General features: G+C 37.0%; 3 protein-coding genes across 6 annotated transcripts; 1 reads left to right on the plus strand and 2 right to left on the minus strand.

Moving 5' to 3' along the window:
* The first annotated feature begins 299 nt into the window (after positions 1 to 299).
* LOC105127460 (leukocyte receptor cluster member 8 homolog) lies at positions 300 to 11023 on the plus strand. 4 transcript variants are annotated; one of them, XM_011028774.1, is made up of 15 exons: positions 302 to 635; positions 736 to 813; positions 1264 to 2265; positions 4043 to 4111; positions 4235 to 4474; positions 5376 to 5477; positions 6386 to 6483; positions 6633 to 6795; positions 6938 to 7429; positions 8035 to 8175; positions 8266 to 8325; positions 9026 to 9156; positions 9420 to 9553; positions 9633 to 9865; positions 10515 to 11023. In XM_011028774.1, the coding sequence occupies exons 2-15, from the start codon at positions 748 to 750 to the stop codon at positions 10614 to 10616; spliced, it is 3033 nt and encodes a 1010-aa protein (XP_011027076.1). In that variant the 5' UTR covers positions 302 to 635; positions 736 to 747; the 3' UTR covers positions 10617 to 11023. The 4 variants fall into 4 exon arrangements, with proteins under 4 accessions (XP_011027078.1, XP_011027076.1, XP_011027074.1 ...); XM_011028772.1 differs by having other exon boundaries at positions 4043 to 4474; XM_011028773.1 differs by having other exon boundaries at positions 748 to 813; positions 4043 to 4474.
* Positions 11024 to 11772: 749 nt separating this feature from the next.
* LOC105127461 (uncharacterized) lies at positions 11773 to 12602 on the minus strand. Its single transcript, XM_011028777.1, has one exon. It carries the CDS (start codon positions 12486 to 12488, stop codon positions 11886 to 11888), a length of 603 nt encoding a protein of 200 aa, XP_011027079.1. The 5' UTR covers positions 12489 to 12602; the 3' UTR covers positions 11773 to 11885.
* Positions 12603 to 18166: 5564 nt separating this feature from the next.
* On the minus strand, positions 18167 to 20794 carry LOC105127665 (ABC transporter G family member 6-like). Its single transcript, XM_011029044.1, has 2 exons — positions 20762 to 20794; positions 18167 to 20664 (listed from the first exon to the last, which is right to left on the minus strand). Exons 1-2 carry the CDS (start codon positions 20792 to 20794, stop codon positions 18472 to 18474), a joined length of 2226 nt encoding a protein of 741 aa, XP_011027346.1. The 3' UTR covers positions 18167 to 18471.
* Positions 20795 to 21233: the final 439 nt, after the last annotated feature.

A 21233-nucleotide genomic window follows, 5' to 3' on the forward strand; every position in this document is an offset into this window, starting at 1 on the left:
TAAAAAAAATTAAAATTGTAGTGCAGCTATAATTCAAAAAAGAAGAAGGGAAAAAGGTGTCTTAACGTAGATAAATGCATAAAATAGTGCAGCATGTTGTTATCCTTCCACAAAAAGCAATACACAAATTAATTTTTTAAAAAAAGAAAACAGAAGAAAGGGAAAACTCTTTAATCAATAAAGTAAAAACTATACTAACGTTCTCTTAAAAAAAAAAAGAAAAAAAAAATGGGGGGCAAAACAAATGTCACGTGGCAATTCTGATAATTGACATGGCACTAAATAAATTATAATCCGACTTAACCTCAGAAAATCCAAAAGGATTAACTTCCTGTACCGCCATCAACTACATTACTCACGGACCCAAACACGGCCTATCTTTGACACCTCCTTACTTGAATCCGCCTCTCTCCCAGTCCTCTCTAATATAATATATAATTCTTTTTATCTCCTCCTATATCCAACTTATCGAACGTTTTTTTCTCCTACTAATTTTTGTTGTATTTATTTACACATAAAGATTTTTTTTTTTGTTTTTGCTATTTTTGATTCTGCTGATCTCAATTGATTTTCTGTTACTTCCCTCTCGCTTTTTCTATCTCTTAAATCTCTTTCTTTGTGTTAATCTATCGAAGGTTAGATTATTCTCTTAATTTACTGTTACTAAATTAGGGATTTGTGGAATTCTAAATTTTGTTTTTGAAGCTTAATTTGATCCTAATACGTTTAATTTAGGATGCTGAGTAGATGATGATGATGAATCAAGGAGTCAATGCGCAAACCATAGCTTCGGTGGACCCTAATTCACTTGAGGTAAGTTTCACAGATTTGGATTCTCTGGCATTAGTTTTAGTTTCTACTTAACGAAGTAATGTCCGACGTTGATTTGACTTTTTTTGTATTAAATTGATAAATATTACTGGCAAATTTTTGAGTTAATTTTTGAACTTTTTTTATATGAATTATTGTTAATGTTGCACCAGAGTAAATTATATTTATTCCAATGAATTAGGTTCAGCGATACCATATTGTTTAGAGGAAATTTAGTGTCAGTTGGGAGTTTTTTGTTAATCTTTGTTTTTAGTAGGACATTAGTAGAAGATTGAACAAAAGTGTACATGCGATCCTGATGTTGATATGATTGTATGCATGGAAAGCTAGTTTAGTTCAAAGTTCCAAACTGATGTGTTTCAATGATTCTTGTAAAATTTGTGATAGATGACGTCTTTGTCAGAGCGTAATTTTTATTTGCTGCTGTTTTAGGGTCGATATGTTGTTGATGCAAACCAAGGGAAGAAATCTTATATTCCCTCAGTTAATGGATCTGAAACTGCACCATGGACCACACATAGAGTGGATAATCACTCCACAGAGAATGGAATCCTTTCAAATTCCAGTTATCACCATGATCAGCAAACACAGCAGCCTGCAAGAAATGCTCAAGATAGTTTGAGCACGACATCCCTTTCTAGTTCATCGACTCAAGGAACAACAAATGTAGTACAACAAGATTACAGTAGTTATGCAGCATACAACCCTACAGATCCATATGGTTATGGAAGCACTGGATATTCAACAAGTTACTATAATAATGGTTATCAGCAGCAAACCAACCTTTCATACTCTCAGCAACAACCAAACCATTCATACTCTCAGCAGCAACCCAGCCATTCATACTCTCAGCAGCAACAACCTAGCCATTCATACTCTCAGCAGCGGCAACCTAGCCATTCATACTCTCAGCAGCAACAACCTAGCCATTCTTACTCGTCGACTGTAGGAGCATATCAAAACACAGGTGCTCCTTATCAGCCTCTTTCCTCATTTCAGAATACAGGGTCTTATACTGGGACAACAAGTTATTCAACCACTTACTACAATCCTGGTGATTATCAGACAGCTGGAGGTTACCCAAGCAGTGGATACAATAACCAGACTACCTTGTGGAACGATCCCAATTATGCAAATTATACATCTCAGCAGTATTCAACCTATGCTCCAGACACAACAAGTGCTTATAGTTCCGGTGCTGCAGCTTCGACATCAATGAACAACGAGCAGCACTACAAGCAGTGGGCTGATTATTACAGTCAAACAGAAGTTATTTGTGCTCCTGGGACAGAACACCTGTCTGCTACTAGCACGTCTAACCAGGGAAGTGCCGTGTCTGGTGTGTATCCTACTTCCAGCACCCAGCCTCCCTCATCTTTCACCGCGACATCTCAGAGGACTGAATCTGCGTCTTCTGATTTGCCTTCTTTGCAGGTACATTATCTCGGAGCTAGCAAGAGCAAATTGCTACCATGAAGATATCTATGCATGTCCCTGTTCTTATTTTTCTCCTTACTCCTACCATTATTTCATGATCAGCTTTTGATTTGACCTTTTCTTTGCTTAAGCTTAATTACTTTTCTATTATTGAAATTGTGATCTGAGGTCCTGCCTGGTGGGTGGGGTGGGGGGGGTCCTTGAGATAAGGGACCATGGACTAGATTGAAGAATATCAGGGAGGGGTTGGTATATAATTTCCTGGGTTTGATTTGATTAGAATCTGATATTTGAGTATTTAGGATGCTGTTGTTGCATGAGAATTGTTGTCTTGTGGGTAAGGTCACATTTAACATCTGTTTGGTGATCTATGCATACCCCATCCTTGGCACGATCAATTTATGTTATTTAAATTTGTTTATGAACCAATAGGAATGATTTTTCCATTTGAATATTTAAGGAAAAGCCTCCTGTAGGTTCTCAAATTACAGAGTGGGCTGGAAAAAAAGTTTTGAAGTGCTCTATTCAAACACAACTATTGCTTCCCTTGTAATGTAAAATGATACTTGCATAATTAAGATTCTTCTGTTTTAAGATGATGCATGTGATGTGGACTGGTGGACATGTTCTAGACATCTGTCTTTTCTCTCTCTCCGCAAATAACTGCAGCATGTTATCTTTTGATGTTTTTAAAGAAACTGGTGAAAAGAGAGCATGAAAGTTTTATGAAAGTGAAATTTGTCATTCTTGAGAAATGTTGGGGTTTTAAGGGATGCTGAACTGCAAGAGACTTGCAAAGTTTCATTATTCTATGTTTTTTTTGTCAATTTAAAATATGTATTTTAAAATTATGTCCTGATTTGGTGTTAATTCAGAAGGCGTGGGAAACATTTTTGTGACAGATTCTTTCAGGATTCTGTCATAACATGATACTGCGATTGTGATATTTTTGGGAACTGCAGATTTCACTTTTCATATACTTTCAAGCTCCCTCTTCATCAGTTTCTTTAAATACATAAATAGTTAACATTCCACAATTATTTGAGAGAGAAAAAACAGATGTCTAGAAAATGCCCACCAGTCTAGCTGCATCATAATTCATGTGAATCATCTTAAAACAGGAAAGACTTGTAGAGTTTTGTTATTCTATGGTGTTTTTTTTTTTTTTTTTACTTTTCTCAATTTAAAATATGTATTTTAAAATTATGTCCACAGTTGACGTTAATTCACAAGGCATGGGTATTAAAGGAAAAAGGTATTACTTCAATAATAGCATGGATGCTTCTAATTTGTCAATATGATGCATCTGCCAGAGATTACTTGTCCAGACATGTTACAGCTCTTGTTACTATGTGGCTCGTTTCTATATATGTGTTTCTTCTCATTCTCAAGAATGTTTTAATGTTTTATCCCCAATTGCTTGTCCAGATTTGGGATTATAGTTCCAATATATATATGTGAGATTCTTATTTGACTTTGTTGGGGTTTGCAGCATATTTGACTATGTGTGAGATCCTCATTTGATTTTATTGGGATTTACTATGTGGCTCATTTCTACATATGTTTTCTAATTCTCGAAAATGTTTTAATGTTTGATCCTCAGTTGCTTGTCCAGTTTTGTGATTATAGCTGTGATATATATGTGAGATCCTCGCTTGACTTTGTTTGTGTTTGCACCATATTACATGTATTAATTTTGCTGGATTGGTTAATCATTTCACAACAAAAGCTTAGTTACTCAAGTTAATGTTGTCTTTTCTGGTTTTCTTGCCAGACCAGTGCAACTATCAGAAGTGCTCATGATGGCTGGAAACAAGGGGCTCCAAGTTTTCAAATTCACCATGCTAGTCCTACGCAACCACACTTTCAATATTCTCTTGATTCAAAAGCTTCATATGATAATTTTCAGGAACAGCAACAGACTGCTCATCAAGGTCCTAATTCACAATTTCCTGCTGCTCACCAGGTGACCCAGAGTTATCAATCACCTCTGCCAAATGCTCCATCTTTAGATACTCGAAGGGTAAATATGATGCAGATTCCAACAAATCCTAGAATTGCTTCAAATTTAGCTTTGGGCTTATCGAAAACCGATAAGGATGGCTCTGTGACCAATGCTGCTGCAAAACCTGCTTATATTAGTGTGTCGATGCCAAAGCCAAACAACACAGTGTTGTCCAATGACACAACTATTTCCATGCTTAAGGTGATATTGGTTTCTTATCAACTTGTCCTTCTAAAAGATAATGTTTCCACACATAATTTGTCTTTGAGATACCCACCAAAAAGTCTTTCAAAGTCTAAAGTTGTTTTAATTTACTTATAAATCTCTAGTTCTTTTTGGCAGAACAATTTCAAATGACCCAGGTATTCTAGATGTTAGAAGACTCGCCAGATCCCTTTTGTTTTGATAGCATGTAACTTAGCGTGGAGGGTTTTACCAATTCTTTTGTTGTTTCTAAGCTAAAGACTTAGGTTATGTGAAAAGGTTGGGCTGTGTTCATAGATGTGATGTTTAAAAAGAATCCTTGAATACTATGCAAGCAGCATTGATGAGAAAGAAGTGATGGGTGGTTTTTGACCTGAAGTTGTAGATGAGTAGGGTTGATTGAAGAGGGGGTTGTGTGGTTGGAGTGGTATATGGCTATATCCTTCTATACAGATAACAGAAAAATTCCTGCCTTAATTGCTTTAATCATTTTTTGTCTAGCATGGAGGAAGTATAGGACTTTTGAGGGAGAGAAGTTCCCCTTCTCTGTTTACATTCCATAGTCAGGCTACATCTTTATGCTTGTGGTATAAAGCATGGTATTTTGATGTTGTTCAAGGTTTATTTTTTTGTCTGTAGGTGGTGACAGATTTTTTTTAATTAATTATTTTTTTTGGGGGGTTAGTGGGCAGACAATTTTCAACTTCTGGATTGTACCACATCGGTGTTCCTTAGATTAGGTTTTGCTTATCCCAAAAAAAGAAAAAGAAAAAAAGAGGAACTCTTACAAGAAAGTTTTCTTTTTTCACAAATTGTCTTTTATCTTTCACTGTTTCATTAAAAATATCATCTGAATATTGTTTTTATGCAGCATTAATAACTTTCTTGCTTCTTGCAGCCTGGAATGTTCCCCAAGTCACTGTGTCATTATGTTGAAAGGGCTTTCGATCTCTGTAAAGATGACACACAAAGGGTAGCTTGTCAGGCTATCATGAAGGAGGTGAGTTGCAGTCTATAAGCTATTGTGGCATCATTTGTTGCCTTCAAAGTGTGTAACATCATATGCTCATTTTCCTTTTTTCGCTTTAATTTTTCCCCTTTTGCATGGTTTTAAGCTTGGAATTGATTATATGACACTTACTATAACTTCTAGAATCCATTTGTTCTGACATGTAACAAATAGATTGTCAACATCCTGTTTAACATGGTCTAAATATATGTTATTTAATGTATATGGGCAGCAACAAAGAAGTTATCATTCTTGATGCTAAAACTGTATCTTAGAATTGATATATTAAGATGAACTAGAGCGGCTACATCTTGTTGCGAGGTGGAAATTTGATAGAATTTTCATATTTTAGTGGGCTGCCTCTTCTTCTATGATCTGCCCATGTCTTGGCTGATGAGTGTTGTGATAAGTGAGATAGTGGCAAGAGATTCAAATAAATCACTGAAATCTAGTAAATATAAAGAATTCATAAGATTTTGGAATAGTGAAACTAAATGTAGATGCCTTTTCTTATCCATCTAAGACTCTGGTATGAAGTCAGATACACTATTTTGGGAGTCTCTGCAACTAACTCCCGAAGTCTTAAACTATTTCTGCCAATTACCTTGCAAACTATTTCTGCCAATTACCTTGCATCTTTGTCAATTATTTGTTCAGTTAAGTTTTGTTCTAATCATCCAAATTCAGAAAGGCGCCACAGGATTTGATCTCTAAGCTATTTGAGGCTATATCTGCTGAAAATTCTCTGTTACATCATGTTCTGTATGGTCTTCTTTCTTATTGAGATTTAGTAACATGGTGTTCCTGGAGTTTTTTAAATTGCCATGGTTTCACTTATGTTAATTTGTTCTGATGTTTGATAGCATGTATATCAAGTTTTTTTCTCCTTTTTTTTCCAGATCATCACGAAGGCAACTGCCAATGGTACACTTAACACTCTAGACTGGGATGCAGAGCCTCTTTTTGCAATACCAAATTCTGAGGCTGTCAATGTGGAGTACGTAACCTTTCAGCTGCTCTCTCTTACTATCATGGTTTAAATAACTCTTGTAATCTAGCTTATATTTGACCTTTTAGCAACTACAGGTGGATATAAAATTTCTTTGAATCCAACAATAAACATTTGTTGAGCTTTTATGGTTGCAGGAGTTCACAATATTCCACTCCTGTTTCTTCAGTGCCGAAGTATAAAAGGAGTCCAAGCAGACGATCTAAAAGTAGGTGGGAGCCTTTACCAGAAGAGAAATCAGTAGACAAATCTGTTTCCACCAGTAATGATATTGTAAAATATGGTGGTTGGGACAGAAAGGTATATCTTGTTGCTCTCATCTTTTCTCCCTCCTCTCATTATGTATTAATTTCTTGGGAGTCATTGTTGGTCCTGTATTTTGAGTTTGGAAGTGCTCTCTGCATCTTGTTTAGATCATTTATTAACCTGTTTAACTATACAGGCTCCTAGTGCGAATTCTGAGAGCAAGGAGAATGCTGTGAATAATGTGAAGTTTTCTTTATCGGAGCAGAAACGTCCTAGCAAAAATAATCAGAGGCCAGTTAAGAGGCAACATCTTGCTGATGGTTTGGATGCTGCTTATAACGATGCATCAAGTGACAGTGATAAGGAGCAAGGTTTAACCGCTTATTATTCTAGTGCAATATCAATTGCCAATACACCAGAGGAAAAAAAGAGACGTGAGAGTCGCTCTAAGAGATTTGAAAAGGGACAAGGATATCGAACTGAAGTTAATTATTTCAAACCAAAAAATGCTGGTGCTGGGAACTTGTACAGTCGGCGGGCAAGTGCATCAATGCTTAGCAAAAGCTTTGATGACAGTGGAAGCAAAGCTGTTGAAGACATTGATTGGGATGCACTAACTGTCAAGGGTACCTGCCAAGAATTTGAGAAACGTTATCTGCGCCTTACTTCTGCACCTGATCCCTCCACTGTAACTATCTAACATCTTAATGTCATTTTTATCCTTTTGCATCCATAAATGAACATAAGTTTTCTTTTTAGTTTTTTTAGAGAGGAATGAAAATAATGGAAAAGACAATAGATGAGGAAAATATTTTGATCTCTTTTTTAGGAAGAGAGGACAATAGGATGGATGAAAGGGAGAAAATTTATTTCCCCTTGTTTGGTAAGAAGAAGAAAAGGAAGGAGATTTTTTTTTTTTTTTTGGTATTTTGGATGGGAATGCTGCTGTTTACTCTTTTTTTCATAAGATGCTACTTTAAGTTCAAAATCAAGGTTAAAATTAGAAATTTAATTTTTCGGCCATTTACTTCCCTTTTTTTATGAGATGCTGTTTTAAATTCAAAATCAAGGGTAAAATTGGAAATTTAATTTTGGTGTTTTGGGTGGATTACTTTGCTGCTGTTACTTTTTTATTTTCATGAGATGCTACTTTTCCCCGTCTTATTTCCTAATTGGAAGACTTTTCTCACATTTTTCCTTTCATTTATTTTCCTCTCACTTCCCAAGCAAAAGATGAGTTATACACAAATATATAATGTGATTTGTTTGGTATGAATCTGTACTGCTTTGCAGGTGAGACCAGAAGAAGTGCTAGAAAAGGCTCTGCTTATGGTTCAGAATTCTCAAAAGAACTACCTTTATAAATGTGATCAATTAAAATCTATTCGTCAAGATCTAACTGTACAACGAATACAGAATCAGCTGACAGTTAAGGTGTGTGTGATACCCATTTTACCATGCAACATGAAAATTTCTTGTTCATTTGTATTGAGTCTATTTAGTTTTGTTGTTGTGTATATTCAGGTGTATGAAACGCATGCTCGATTAGCACTGGAAGCAGGGGACTTGCCCGAGTATAATCAGGTTGATGGGGCTATTAACATGACCATAAACCATGTTATTTTGCTCTAGTTCATTGTGTTGGCTGGACTTTAGTCAAACTCCTTTTGAAAATTTGTTGCATTGCTCATTCATCCAGGTTTTTCTAAGTAATCAGTTGAACCATTTCCAATAAGACATTGCAGCTGGCAGAACAGTCTGCGTGCTAATAATTGTGCTGATGCATTATATCTGAGGCCATAAAAATTCTGTAGCTGGAAAAATGATGTTTAGTCACGTTAGTTGTGGCTGGATGATTTGAAAACTTGCAGGAAAATAGAGCCTTAAAGCTTTTATCTAGCATGCAGCTTTTTGTTGTATATGTTCTGTCATCATCAATGTAATGTACCATTGTGGACACATTCAGACTCCTTTGCCTTAATTTATTCTCGGTTACAAGTGTTCTTTTGGAATTTCTACTCTGACATGGTATCCGTGTATTAGTGCTTTCTTTCTTGCCAGTGCATGTCAAGTTTCCTACATTGTAGAAGCTTGAGCTTTATTGGAGTTTGAGTCTGAAGTAATGTGTATTTCATTGCTTGAAATTCAAATTTCAAAAAACAGAAAGATATCAGAATCAATGAAGCAGTTGCCTCTCCAATACTGTGATAAATTATTTATAGAATATGATGATTGTGATTATTGTAGCTGCTTATAATTTTTTTCTTTCTCTATTTTGTTTCAGTGTCAATCCCAGTTGAAAACCCTCTATGCTGAAGGAATTGAAGGATGTCATATGGAGTTTGCAGCTTATAACTTACTGTGTGTTATATTGCACTCAAATAACAATAGAGATCTTGTATCATCGATGTCAAGGTTAGTGACATTCACTCAATTAGATTTTGGTTATGCTGATGCTCGATGTTGGACATTTTCTGTATTAGAGTTTGATTACGCTGATGCTCTATGTACTGAATTGTCTTTTTGTTGCATACTTTGGGTTTTTTGTGTAAAGTGCATGCAAGGTTTAATTTTCACCTGCGGACTCCTAGGATAATCAGTGTAGATCAGTCTGCATTCATTTGTTACGATACAAAATGATTTTGCTACAATTTAACACTACTGTTTTGGTTTTCCAGATTAACTGAGGGAACAAAGAAGGATAAAGCTGTTAAACATGCTCTTGCAGTTCGTGCAGCTGTCACTTCAGGAAACTATGTAATGTTCTTCAGACTTTATAAGGAGGCGCCTAACTTGAACACTTGCCTTATGGGTGGGCATTAGAAACTCTCCTCTTTTTGAAATTTCACTTTGGCAATCCATTATTGACAAGAATGTTTGTCCTCTCACAGATCTCTATGTTGAAAAGATGCGGTACAAGGCTGTGAGTTGCATGTCCCGGTCATATCGCCCTACAATACCAGTTTCTTACATTGCACAGGTTCTGGGCTTCTCTAGCGCGAGTGATGGAAATGATGAGAAGGACTCGGATGGGTCAGGATTAGAGGAGTGTGTGGAATGGATGAAGGCCCATGGTGCTTGCCTTACCACAGATAATAATGGAGAGATGCAGCTTGATACAAAGGTATCTTCAATTTAACTATAAATGTTCACAAGAACATATAACACTCTTTGTGCCTAAGTATTGCTATGGCACTGAGCCTTAGATGCTACTGGATTTCCATCCCTTGTCCAGTGGAAACAGTTAAATTCCAGGATTCCCTTGGGTTTAAGCAATGACATATTTCTACTCTGTCTGGGAGCCATTTGTAGGAATAGATTAGGTCTTGATCTGCATCAATGGAAACCTTCTGGATCAATGGAACCTATCTGGAACCCTATTACATCACAGCATTCCAGACTGCTATTTTTGAAACTGTAATCTCATTAATCTTCAAGTAATATTATGAAATTTACCCTAAAAAAATAATCCAGTGCATTCCCTTTGCATTTTTTTTTTGTTTAGTTGTCTCTGGTTTGCAACTAAAGGAACCAAACACATTACAAGCTTAGACTAAAGTTTTGTATAACAAAATTTTTTAAACGAATTCAACAGAACACGCAACATAAATGGCCAAACAGTTGCATTAAATTACCATCAATGCCATTGTTTGCATTCGTGCTGAATTCATTAAGAATAATTCATTATACGAAGCATTACTCACAAGCTTATGGATGCTTGTTTTATGCATTTTGGTTTCATTATGACTAAATGTTGGGTCCTTGATGTGCAGGCTTCATCTTCCAGTCTATATATGCCAGAACCTGAAGATGCTGTGGCCCATGGAGACGCTAACCTGGCTGTTAATGATTTTCTGACACGGACATCCTTGTAGCCAAGGTGATTTATATTGATAACATAGTCAGGAAAAACTTGTGCCGCCCTCAACAACATATTCGTACAACCAGGAACGCGGGGTATTATCTGGGCCGAGGAGTTTAGTTCAAGCCTGTGGAGGTTGGCTGTAACATTAGAGAGGGTAGATCATAGGTGTATAGAGTTGGAACAGACGATGAAATAGGGCGCACAAATTCCCCTTAGAAATGATTTGCCTAGGGTTGCTGAGTGCTCTGAGCTGGCACGATAACTTGTGACTAGATTGTTTGCTTTTTGTAACAATGATTCATTCTTTATTGGGGAAGAAAGACATGGCATGTTAAAAATACTCGAAGAGGAAGGAAATAAGAAACACGAGCTTTGTTGTGTGTTATATTAATGAAAGTTAATGATTTTTTTAGCATTTGACATGCAATTGTTGCTTGATTTGCTACTTCTGTGAGGTGAATTTTAGAGTGACGGAGTGAATCTCGGGTTTAGGGAAGGCCACTTCTACAGTTGAAAAGCATCGGATTTGATTGCGGTAGCTTTGGTTTCTAGATATATTTTAAATCTATTAGTAGCTTTGGTTTCTAGATATATTTTAAAATTGTTTAAATCTATTAAATTAATGTTATTTTATATATTTTTTAATGGTTTTGATGTGATAATATTAAAAATAAAAATATTATTTTAATTTATTTTCATTTAAAAAAGTACTTTGCATAACAATATCAATCATAATATTACTCTCTAATGATCATTGTTCGGCCGAGACAACCGATCAAAATTTTTCATGTTCAAAACGGAATAAGAAAAACGTTTATGGGATGTGCGAAAATCCTTTCAGAAATCACAGTGAAAGACCACCAGAAGCATTAGGAAGATAATTTTGTAAGGGAATCTTCAGGATGCATGTTGCGGTGGAGGTTACTTGAATCTGGGTTTATGGCCCTATTCTTTGTTAATTTTCACTATTACTCGTCATGAAAACAATGGATCCAAAAGCACCTGAGAAATCTGATACTAGACTTACTTACTTTAAGGTCCAAAAATATGCCAAATGTCGGTTAATCTTTCTGGCAGCATTCCTCCCGATCTTGCCGGTATGTCTTTTCTTTTCATTTGATGAACAGATGAAACAAATTTAAACAAGCGTTTTACCACAACCAACCTTAACAATGTCACAAATAAAAACCTAAATATGGCTCCTAAACAACAAACTAGTATTACAAAACAAGTGTTAAAACATTAATTTTTGTTTTTGTTTACAAATTACTCACTTAATTCAATCCTTACTGGGGGCGGATTCAGGCCAGATGCTAACTTTCTCTTTCTCGTACTTAATATACAAAGCAGCAACCGCGGTTACAAAATAAACCTGGATCAACACAATTGCTGGTGTGTGATAATTAATTACACTTTTACCCGTTGCAAGCTCTACTAATAACAAAGCTGATAACCCCAGAATTGCGATCCTCCCGTTTACCCGTTCACTATACGGGCTAAAGCCGAGTTCCACTTTTAATCCACCAGAAAACGATTCTTTTAAAGGAACTGGAGGAAGGTACATTCCTGACCCAGACCCAGACCCAGATGAGGATTTCCCTTTCTTAGCTTTCCGGAGCTCTGCTTTCTTGCCGGTCCCGCTTCGGTATCGGAGTCGAACCTGGGACAGGCGGCTCTCAAATTGATCATCAGATGCGGACCCGGGTTTGGAATCGGGTTCTTGGGTTGTGCCTGGTTTGTTGTCATCTGTGGTAGCACGGGTGGTGAAGGAGGGTTTGGGCACGTGGGATCTGATCGGGCATGCGGCTCGTGGGGAAGGGAAATGAGTTGCTGCTGCCGTTGTTGAGCGTTGCAGAGAGAGTGAAGATGGTGGTGTAGCCATTGTTAAATTTCTGGTGAAGTTGTTCTCTTTTAGTGCGTGTTATTTTGTTTGGATAAGCCACAAAAACTCTCCGCCTGTCAGTTATTTCTTTTCTTCTCATTTGTGGCAGGAGCTGTTAGCTAGCGATTGGGGCGCGGTGAGAGTTATGTGTATTTTACTAATGGGTAGTTTTGTCATTGTAAAATTCTTTCATGTGGAAGGGCCTACAACTCTCACAAATGTATTTAAATGGACTTACTAAAAAGTTCAATGTGATTGCTATTAGGTTAACGTGGGCCCATTTTTAGATTTAAACTACAGAAAGGATTTGGGCCCATGATAAAATTCTAACCCAGTCATGGCAGAGTTACTGGGTGAGAGGGGGAATTATTAGGTAATCTTGGGGTAGTTTTCTTCCATTTAACCATGTCATGGACTCTCATTGTCACGTGAGTGAGAAAATATTATTTTATCTTTAAAATATTTTTTATTTTAAAAAAATTATTTTCAACATAGAACATCAAAATAATTTAAAAATATAAAAATATTAATATAAATAAAAAATAAAAAATTTATTTAAAAATATTTTTAAAATATAAAAATAAATAGTAAGTAGACAAAGTGTCAAGCTACCGTTGCCATCTACATCGATAATAAAAGTAATCTTAGAACTTGATATAGTGAAAGAAATTTGTTATTGAACAATATTTATGAGCTATGTCATTTCAAAAATCACATGTAAAAGATAAATTGTCAGATAGACTTAGTATATCATGGTATTCGTAGATTAGGCCAATAACTGTAAGATATATAGATAAACTTTCAGTGATCCCTGTCCAATGATATGAAAATTTTACATAATTTCATCTACTTCTTGTATTTGCTGGTCTAATGTGGCACACCGTCATGCTCTCAAGTATTTTAATTCAAGTTTCTTTCTTCTGAAATGTAGAATAGAATAACCCCTTTGAAGCAGCTTTCAATAAAACCGGAAAAAAAAATATATGAAAATTATTTTTTAAAAAATAAAATTAAAAATAAATTAATTTTATAAAAATACCTAATAAACCAAAATCAATCTTCAAGAGTTATTACTTGATTATGACATTAAGACTAATCCCATAAAAAAATAAAAAAAATTGCAGGATATCTAATAGAAAAATAATAAAAAATATAATAAAAAAATATGGAAAGAAGGACAAGATTCCAAAAAAAATTTAGACAGACGATATTTTCCCTTCACGCCTTTTATTTTTTTAATAATAATTTTACGAGGCCCAGTGTATATATATACATATATATATACAGTTCCACATATTTTAATTTATCTGGCATTAAAAGCAATCTACGAACGCATGCAGCAGAAAAAGAGGTTTGGTGCTTATATCCCACATCGATAAAGCAGAAGATAATGTTGAGAGCTGCACCTATAAAAATCAATTGAAGCAATAGTTCAAATCATACCTTTCTCGGCCTTTTGGCTAAGATCAAGTGTAGTATCTGTTCTTATCAGTTTAATATCTGATACGTGGGCCATAGGTCCACACGATATTAAATTAATTTTTTAAAGGGGAAGGTCCGCTACAGTAGCTTGCTACTGGGATCTTCAAGCGTCGCCCATGCGTTGCACTACTGCAAGGGCCAGGCGCACCCTCCAACTGAAGTTCAAGGGTTAATAATATTTTTAAGTAGGGCCATTGTCAGCTGAAGTTTAAGGGTTAAGAATATTTTTTAAATAGGGCCATTGTCAGCTTTGACTACATTCCTAATTGAAGGATCAGGTATCTCATATCCAGAATCGGGAGTGATGTTCAACGGTGTCTCGTTATTTTGAACGGACTTTGAACGTTGCAACTAGATAAATATTAATGAATTAAACAATTTTTTTTAATCCTTCATTTTTTATGCTTAATTGGTGAAAATTTTTAACATTGACCACCTGAGTTGTGGGTTACGAACAAGAAATGAAACTCCATACTCAGCAGTTCTTAATTCTTATATCCAACGAGACCCAATGTGAAGCAATCGCAATAGTTGAAGCAACTGAAAGCTAGATTGAGTATTTATACAATGATAAAGGCCTGGCTTGCTTGCTTGCCTTTCCAAAACTTTGAAGGAAAGGTCTGATTCTGGGCAGTTCAGATGGAATTGAATTTTCAATTGATCCAGGTACTTGGGATCTTATGAATAAGGAGATGTTCTCTCTGGATTTCATTGCTTTCATTAAGAGTAGGAAGAACCTTATAAATATCATATTGATTATTATGAAGGTTTCAAAAGAATTATTAACAAAATATCGTAATTGAAAGCCCATTTACTCTAAAATTTAGACAAAAACAGAATTATGATGCTGAGATATTGGGTAGAGACAGGCAAAATTTTAACAGTCAAATTAACGCCTCAAAACGAGACTTGGAAAGAACAGCAGGAGTAGAGACAAGAAAGAGAACCAGTAAACAACGGGGATACGAATCCCACATCGCTAAAACAAGAAGCATTGGAAGCAGCATGTATAAACTCTAATTGAAGCCCCAATTACTCTCACCTTTCATTCATATATGCGCTTTAGGCCCATATTTTGTCATGTTAATATTTTTAGGGGGTGCTCATCACGGTAGATTGCTACTGGGGGACCGTGAGCGTTTCCTCCGTTGCGCTATTGGCGTGGATGACACCTCCATTCATTATTGACACCTCGAATTCCAATCATTGTTGAAGACCCGAATCGATTCATGCTGAATAACTGACAATTTTCTTATTTGATTATATCAGATAAGATTTTCTAATATTGCGAGCAATAATGAAAAAAAATCAAATATTAGGACCCAGCTCAAATTGCTTATCCCCGGGCTCATGTTAATTTTGAATATGTACATGCATGGCGTAATAGCATGCACTTCGGCTGACACTTGCTTATATATTTGTGTGGGATGATAAGAACTTGCAAATATATTAGTACCTAATTGATAATATAGGAATTATTAATTGAATACAATAACAATTAACAATATAGGTGTCCATAAAACATAATTTAACTTTTATAAGTATTAGTGTTAGAGAATAATATAAAAATATTTTAAATCTCATTTAATATTTTAAATTATTAAATTAAAATAATTATTTAATATAGTATACATCGATCAAAATACAGCAGAGTTCGTGAAAAATGACTTGAGCCACAACCAGGATATAAATGTCACGACAGAACTTTCAGCCCAAAACGCATTAGAGCTCATCAAAAAGTAAAACAAGAATCCCGGAAGACCTCTATCAAGCCCAACAGCCCAAAATGTGGTCACAGAGAGCGCGAATGCCAAGCAAAACAAAGACGGTAGTGAAACAAGTGCGTGAGTTGTTATCACATACGATGATCTTCTGTATGTGTTATGAGCAGTTTCTCTCATGAAAATACTCCTTTCTTGGAGGAACGCCGGAAGCGCATCACCACAGAGGAAGAAAGCAGTTGCCATGCCAAAAGCAATAAACCCTAGCAAGTCTGGTTGTTAGAATTCGGTAATGGGCTAATTTATTGCATTTGTGTGATCTCCAAGCTGTGCAGAAGGATCCTCTAACATACATGTATATATGCTCGTATGCCAACCAAAAGGGAATATCATGCTCACGAGCTCTTTGAACGTGCAAGGGAGTGTGCCTTTCTCTCTTCTTTGTGCAGTTAAAATACTCTAAAAAAATAAATTCATGTATTTATTTGATGAACGGGGCAAAAGAGCTTTCTCTCCCAAGCAATGCAACTTACTGCCGTGACCAGAAACGTGAAAATGGAGTATCAAGAATTAATTTTGCTATGGTGGTCAAGAAAGCTTCCATGTTCCTTAATAACAGCTGATCGAAAGTATGAGTTGTGCGTTTCGGCCTCGTTTCTAAGTGGCATATCATAGATGTTAATTTATGGACATCTAATGGTTGTGACAGTGTGATTTCATTGTTTTTTAAGGTTGATTTAAGCAAAGGAGGCCAATCTAGCTCTTCCAATTTTCAAGTCTTCTTAGTTAATTACTTTCCATGAATGGCAAAAGTGTATAAAATATTAAAAGGCCCCACGCGCTGTGGTAAGTTGGGCTATGGCTACGACTCCCGAGCCCACTCTTCTTAAATATTCTATTTTTTTTGGGCTTGGAATATCAAGTTTGAGATCAGAAAACATTCTTGTTTTTTGGGTTTATTTTGAGAGGTTTTTGAAATCTTATACATGGAAAGTGAGAGTAAAGAGAACCCGGCGCCTGCACGCTCTTGCACTAATTTACTATCGAAGCTCGAAACTTTAATTACTCTTGTTGAATTATAGAAATTGTACGTGCCATGCATGTTGGCAGGACCTTGCTTATATAGGTGCCAGATAATTGTCTGCGTGTATAGGACAATTAATATTTCCTCATCTATAACCCATCATTTAATTTTTCTTACAGGGATTTACAATACATACTACAAGATATTACTGTCATATTAGTTTGTATTTTGATATGATTTATTTGTTTGTAGATAATTTTCTTATCTTCAAATTATTTTACGAAAAGAAATTGTTGTATGCGTGTGCTTCTATAGTATAATAGATTCATAGTGAAGTTCAGCACCAATTGGCAACTATATATATATATATATATATATTGATTTTCGTAAGCTTTAGCATTTAATGCTCGCATGCAAGCACTTAATGCCTGCCCTTTGCAACCAAACCGACGATCCCTTTGCCAGGAGTGCAAAATTAATGAACCATATCAAAAGATACAGCCTTTCAGGTGGGTGTTTATGGTTTAGGGTACCTTACCCATAATGCCTTAGCACTCCTCTTGACGGGTCGGCCTTATGAAAGCTTTCAATATTCCTTTGTTGAGTATACTACCATATGTGTTGCTGAAAACATTATTAAGATGACTTCATACACAACTAACCCCTGGGAAAAAGATAGACGAACGGAAGAGGAAACAGAAGTGGCAGCAAATGATTTTATACTGTTCATAAAAATAACACAGAGAGGCAAACTTGTAGTCCCCGAATTTCCTGCGCTTGTTTCGTTCCCATGATTATTTTGTGTCAAAAGCAGAGGATTAACTAGGCCACCAACCTAGAAAAAGGGCTCGGGAGAATCATGTTTATCGTCCCATGACTACAGTCAAACTGGCAAGCAACTCGGTTTCTTAGGCAACCGGCCGCCCTGAAAACCTTCAGGCTTCATCCATGTGAATAGGCATATATATATGACACGTCAAACATCCCATCCAAGGGCGGAGCCAGGAATTTTTAATAGTCTGGAACGAACGACTTGGTCTGAGATAATCCAATCTTTTCTAATAATATAATATTCTAAGTAGATGCTGGGATGTTGATCATAAACACGTTCTCAAGTTAATAGATGAAAAAAAAGGAGTCTATGTAATAGATGTAATGTAATTAAGGAAATGATAAAACCTACCTTAAGGCAACTTAATTAGTTTTAATGAACTCTCAAGCTATTATACTAATATAAATCCATACCCTCTTTTATGTATTTCTGCACGCAAGACCCTTTGAACCTTCACAGCTATGGCTCGGGGACCAAGTTCATACCATATATCACTAATCCTTGCTTGGTGAAATTAAATACAAAACTTAAGAATTGGATTTTCAACTCTTTAACAATCACACACGCAAGTGTATTGCTATTTAGGTTGTCTCTCCTCCTAACACTACCTTACCAGCACTAACTAAAATATAATAATTAACAGTCACAAAAGACTTGTGGAAAGCACCAGCCACTCCCCCTAGATTATGAAAATTGAGTGAATGAATTGAATACAAGAGTACTATTTTTTTTTCTTTTAATCTAAATGAGCATCATTATTGAACTAATTTATGCAGCAGTTTTACACCGGAAGGCTCCAACGGTCAAGTAATTCCAACAGTACAAATTCAGGAAACCAAGAAAAAAAAAAACCCACACAAAATATGATCCTCCCGCCAAACACGACCCTTGTACCCACCAACTAAACATTACCCTCGGGCCTCATCACCTTCTCTTGTTCTTGCTTCCAAACAACAAAGATATGTAAAAGAGAATCCTAAACAGGAACCCCCACGCCACAGTGACCCACAGGCAATTCCACTTGCTCAAATCTGTAATCCCTTGTTGCTGCAATATGTCGGCCCCGGTAGTCAAGCATGTGGAGCTAGTGATCTTCGTTCCCAGTGTATTGCTCATTGATTCCAGCAGTTGAAGTTTCAGTGATGTGGGTACTTCCCCAAGTGGACTCTGGTCGAAAATCTGAACACCCCTCACAAAACACTTGGCTGGATCTTGAAATTCATTTAGCAAAACAGCTTCATAAGGGTATTTCACCAGTGACAAGTAGTGAAACCATATCCAGTAGTCAGGGATTCGATCACGATTGATAAAGAACCCACTGAAAAGCAGGAAGTATGCCAAAATGGCCACAACTATGGTATAACCAAGCATGACATGAGGCACCACACCAGATAGAAATGTCACAAACGAACTCCCGGCCCAAAATGAAGCGAAGATTATCAAGAAGTAAAACAAGAACCCTGAAAGACCACCATCTAGCCCAACAGCCCAAAACGTCGTCGCAGAAAATGCCAACGACAAGAAAATCAACGATGGTAACACAACAAGCCCATGGGATAACACATAAGATGATCTTCTATATGCATTATACGCAGTTTCTCTCATGAAAATATACCTTTCTTGAAGAAAAACTGGAAGAGCATCAGCACAAGTGTAGAAAGTTGTCGACATGGCAAAAGCAAAAAACCCTAATCGCTCTTGCACTCCTTTTGGTGAATTGTCAAGCTGCCAAAACATCGTAGCTAAAATAAACCCAGTAACCATGACAGCACCCAATCGAATCCCGAACAATTCCGGCATTCTTCGTGAATTTAAGAACGACCTTTTTGACAACACTGCCATTTCTATCCAAACTGGATTTGCAAAAGTTGGCACCATTGAATTTGGACTTATAGCATCATTATTAGTAGCACCAGATACCAACTTCCCTTTAGAAATGGAAGCACTAATAGCTTCTTTAAGTGACAACCCACCCCGGTCCGGTTCACTCCCTCCATTTCTTGAATGCTTCAGATCCTGCCATGATTTATTAAACTCCACCAAACTCCTAGTCCCTCCTGGTGACCCCTCAAGCTCTCTAATCAAATCCAAAGCAAACTCCGTCCGGTTCTCATTCTCTGGTATCGGATGCCCGAAATCAGAGAAGTAAACCGGTAAATTCATCGGTGAACCACTATAAACAGTATGTCCACGCGATAAAAATATCAACCGGTCTAACAACCCAAGAATTCGATAACTTGGCTGATGCACTGACATAATCACAATACTCCCGCTCTGTGCTATCCTTTGCAAAACTTTCACCACCATAAACGCACTTGTTGAATCCAAACCGGACGTTGGCTCATCAAGAAAAAGGATAATTGGATCGTGAATTATATCAATCCCGATCGAGACACGACGTCGTTCTCCTCCACTTACACCTCGATGGCCTTCATCACCAATAACGGTTTTTGCCGCGTTTTTAAGCCCTAACTGTTCGATTAGTGCTTGCACGCGCAGCCGCTTTTTCGATTTAGACAAACTCCTTGGCAACCGAAACTCCGCCGCGAACATTAGTGTTTCTTCCACTGTTAGCATTGGAAATAGCAAATCGTCTTGCATGACGTAAGCTGATATCACCTTCAACATTCTAGACTCCAAAACCTCGCCGTTTAGCGTCTTCGTGCCTTTCAAGCTTCCTTTCGCGATTCGATTCGCTAGGGCGTCAATGAGTGTTGATTTTCCGGATCCACTGGCGCCAAGCACAGCCAGAATCTCGCCATCACGTGCCTCGCCAGAGATATCATTCAGGAGAGTCTTTGTAGTGGTGAAGAGGCTTTCGCCTCCGACAGGATCGGTATCAGTGGCGGCGCCTAGGCGGTGGATATTCCTGCTGGGGAGGATAGCCGGAAATTTAAATTTACGGCGAACTTTGACGCTGTAAGTGAGTTTTTTGAAGGAGAGAACGAATGGAATCGATCGCGGAACCTCAAGATTCGTGCTTCCAAGCTCGAGCCCTTGGTGCACCGGGGTCTCGCTGCCATTTCCGGTGGCTTCACGGATGACGTCACCGACGTTTTTTAGTAACTGACCCAGCGTTGGAGACGTTGCGGGGGGGGAGAAAGGGGGCTGGGGGGGCTGTGTGAAGAGGAGGGAGGTGGTGAGAGAAAGGTGACCTAAATCTCCTAATCTGTTGCCTGTACGTCTTCTTTTCTTCGGGGGAATGGGACATGACACGTGGGCGCTTCAGGTTGGTGAGAGTTGACATGTGGCAAAATGGGTTTCCTTGGTGGTGCTTGAATTTAGGGTTTAATTAAAGTAGGTTGGGTGTTGATCTACTGTTTGCGTAAGCAGAGTTGGAGTCCAAGTAAACAGGTAAGATGCATGGTAACTTCTATCGCCTCCTCTGCAGTACTTTTATGATCTGAATCTGACCTGCTCTGTCTGGTTAGACCGAGAAACTAGTTAATTGCGACCCGATGCATCTGGTCTATGGTGAGCCCGAAAATAACGAGTTGACTCCGCTGTTACGTTGAAATATCGATTAATTAGGGGATTTAGTGATTGGTTGGACTATTGAATCAAACACTTTAATTTTATTTTATTTACATATTTAGTTTAATTCAGATATTAGAGAAAATATATATACACGATTATTCAAAAGAAATACATTATAGTAGCAGAATAAATTAGTACTGTTTGTGTGG

This window comes from Populus euphratica, unplaced genomic scaffold (genome assembly GCF_000495115.2).
Source record: "Populus euphratica unplaced genomic scaffold, PopEup_1.0 scaffold13.1, whole genome shotgun sequence".
Taxonomy (NCBI): domain Eukaryota; kingdom Viridiplantae; phylum Streptophyta; class Magnoliopsida; order Malpighiales; family Salicaceae; genus Populus; species Populus euphratica.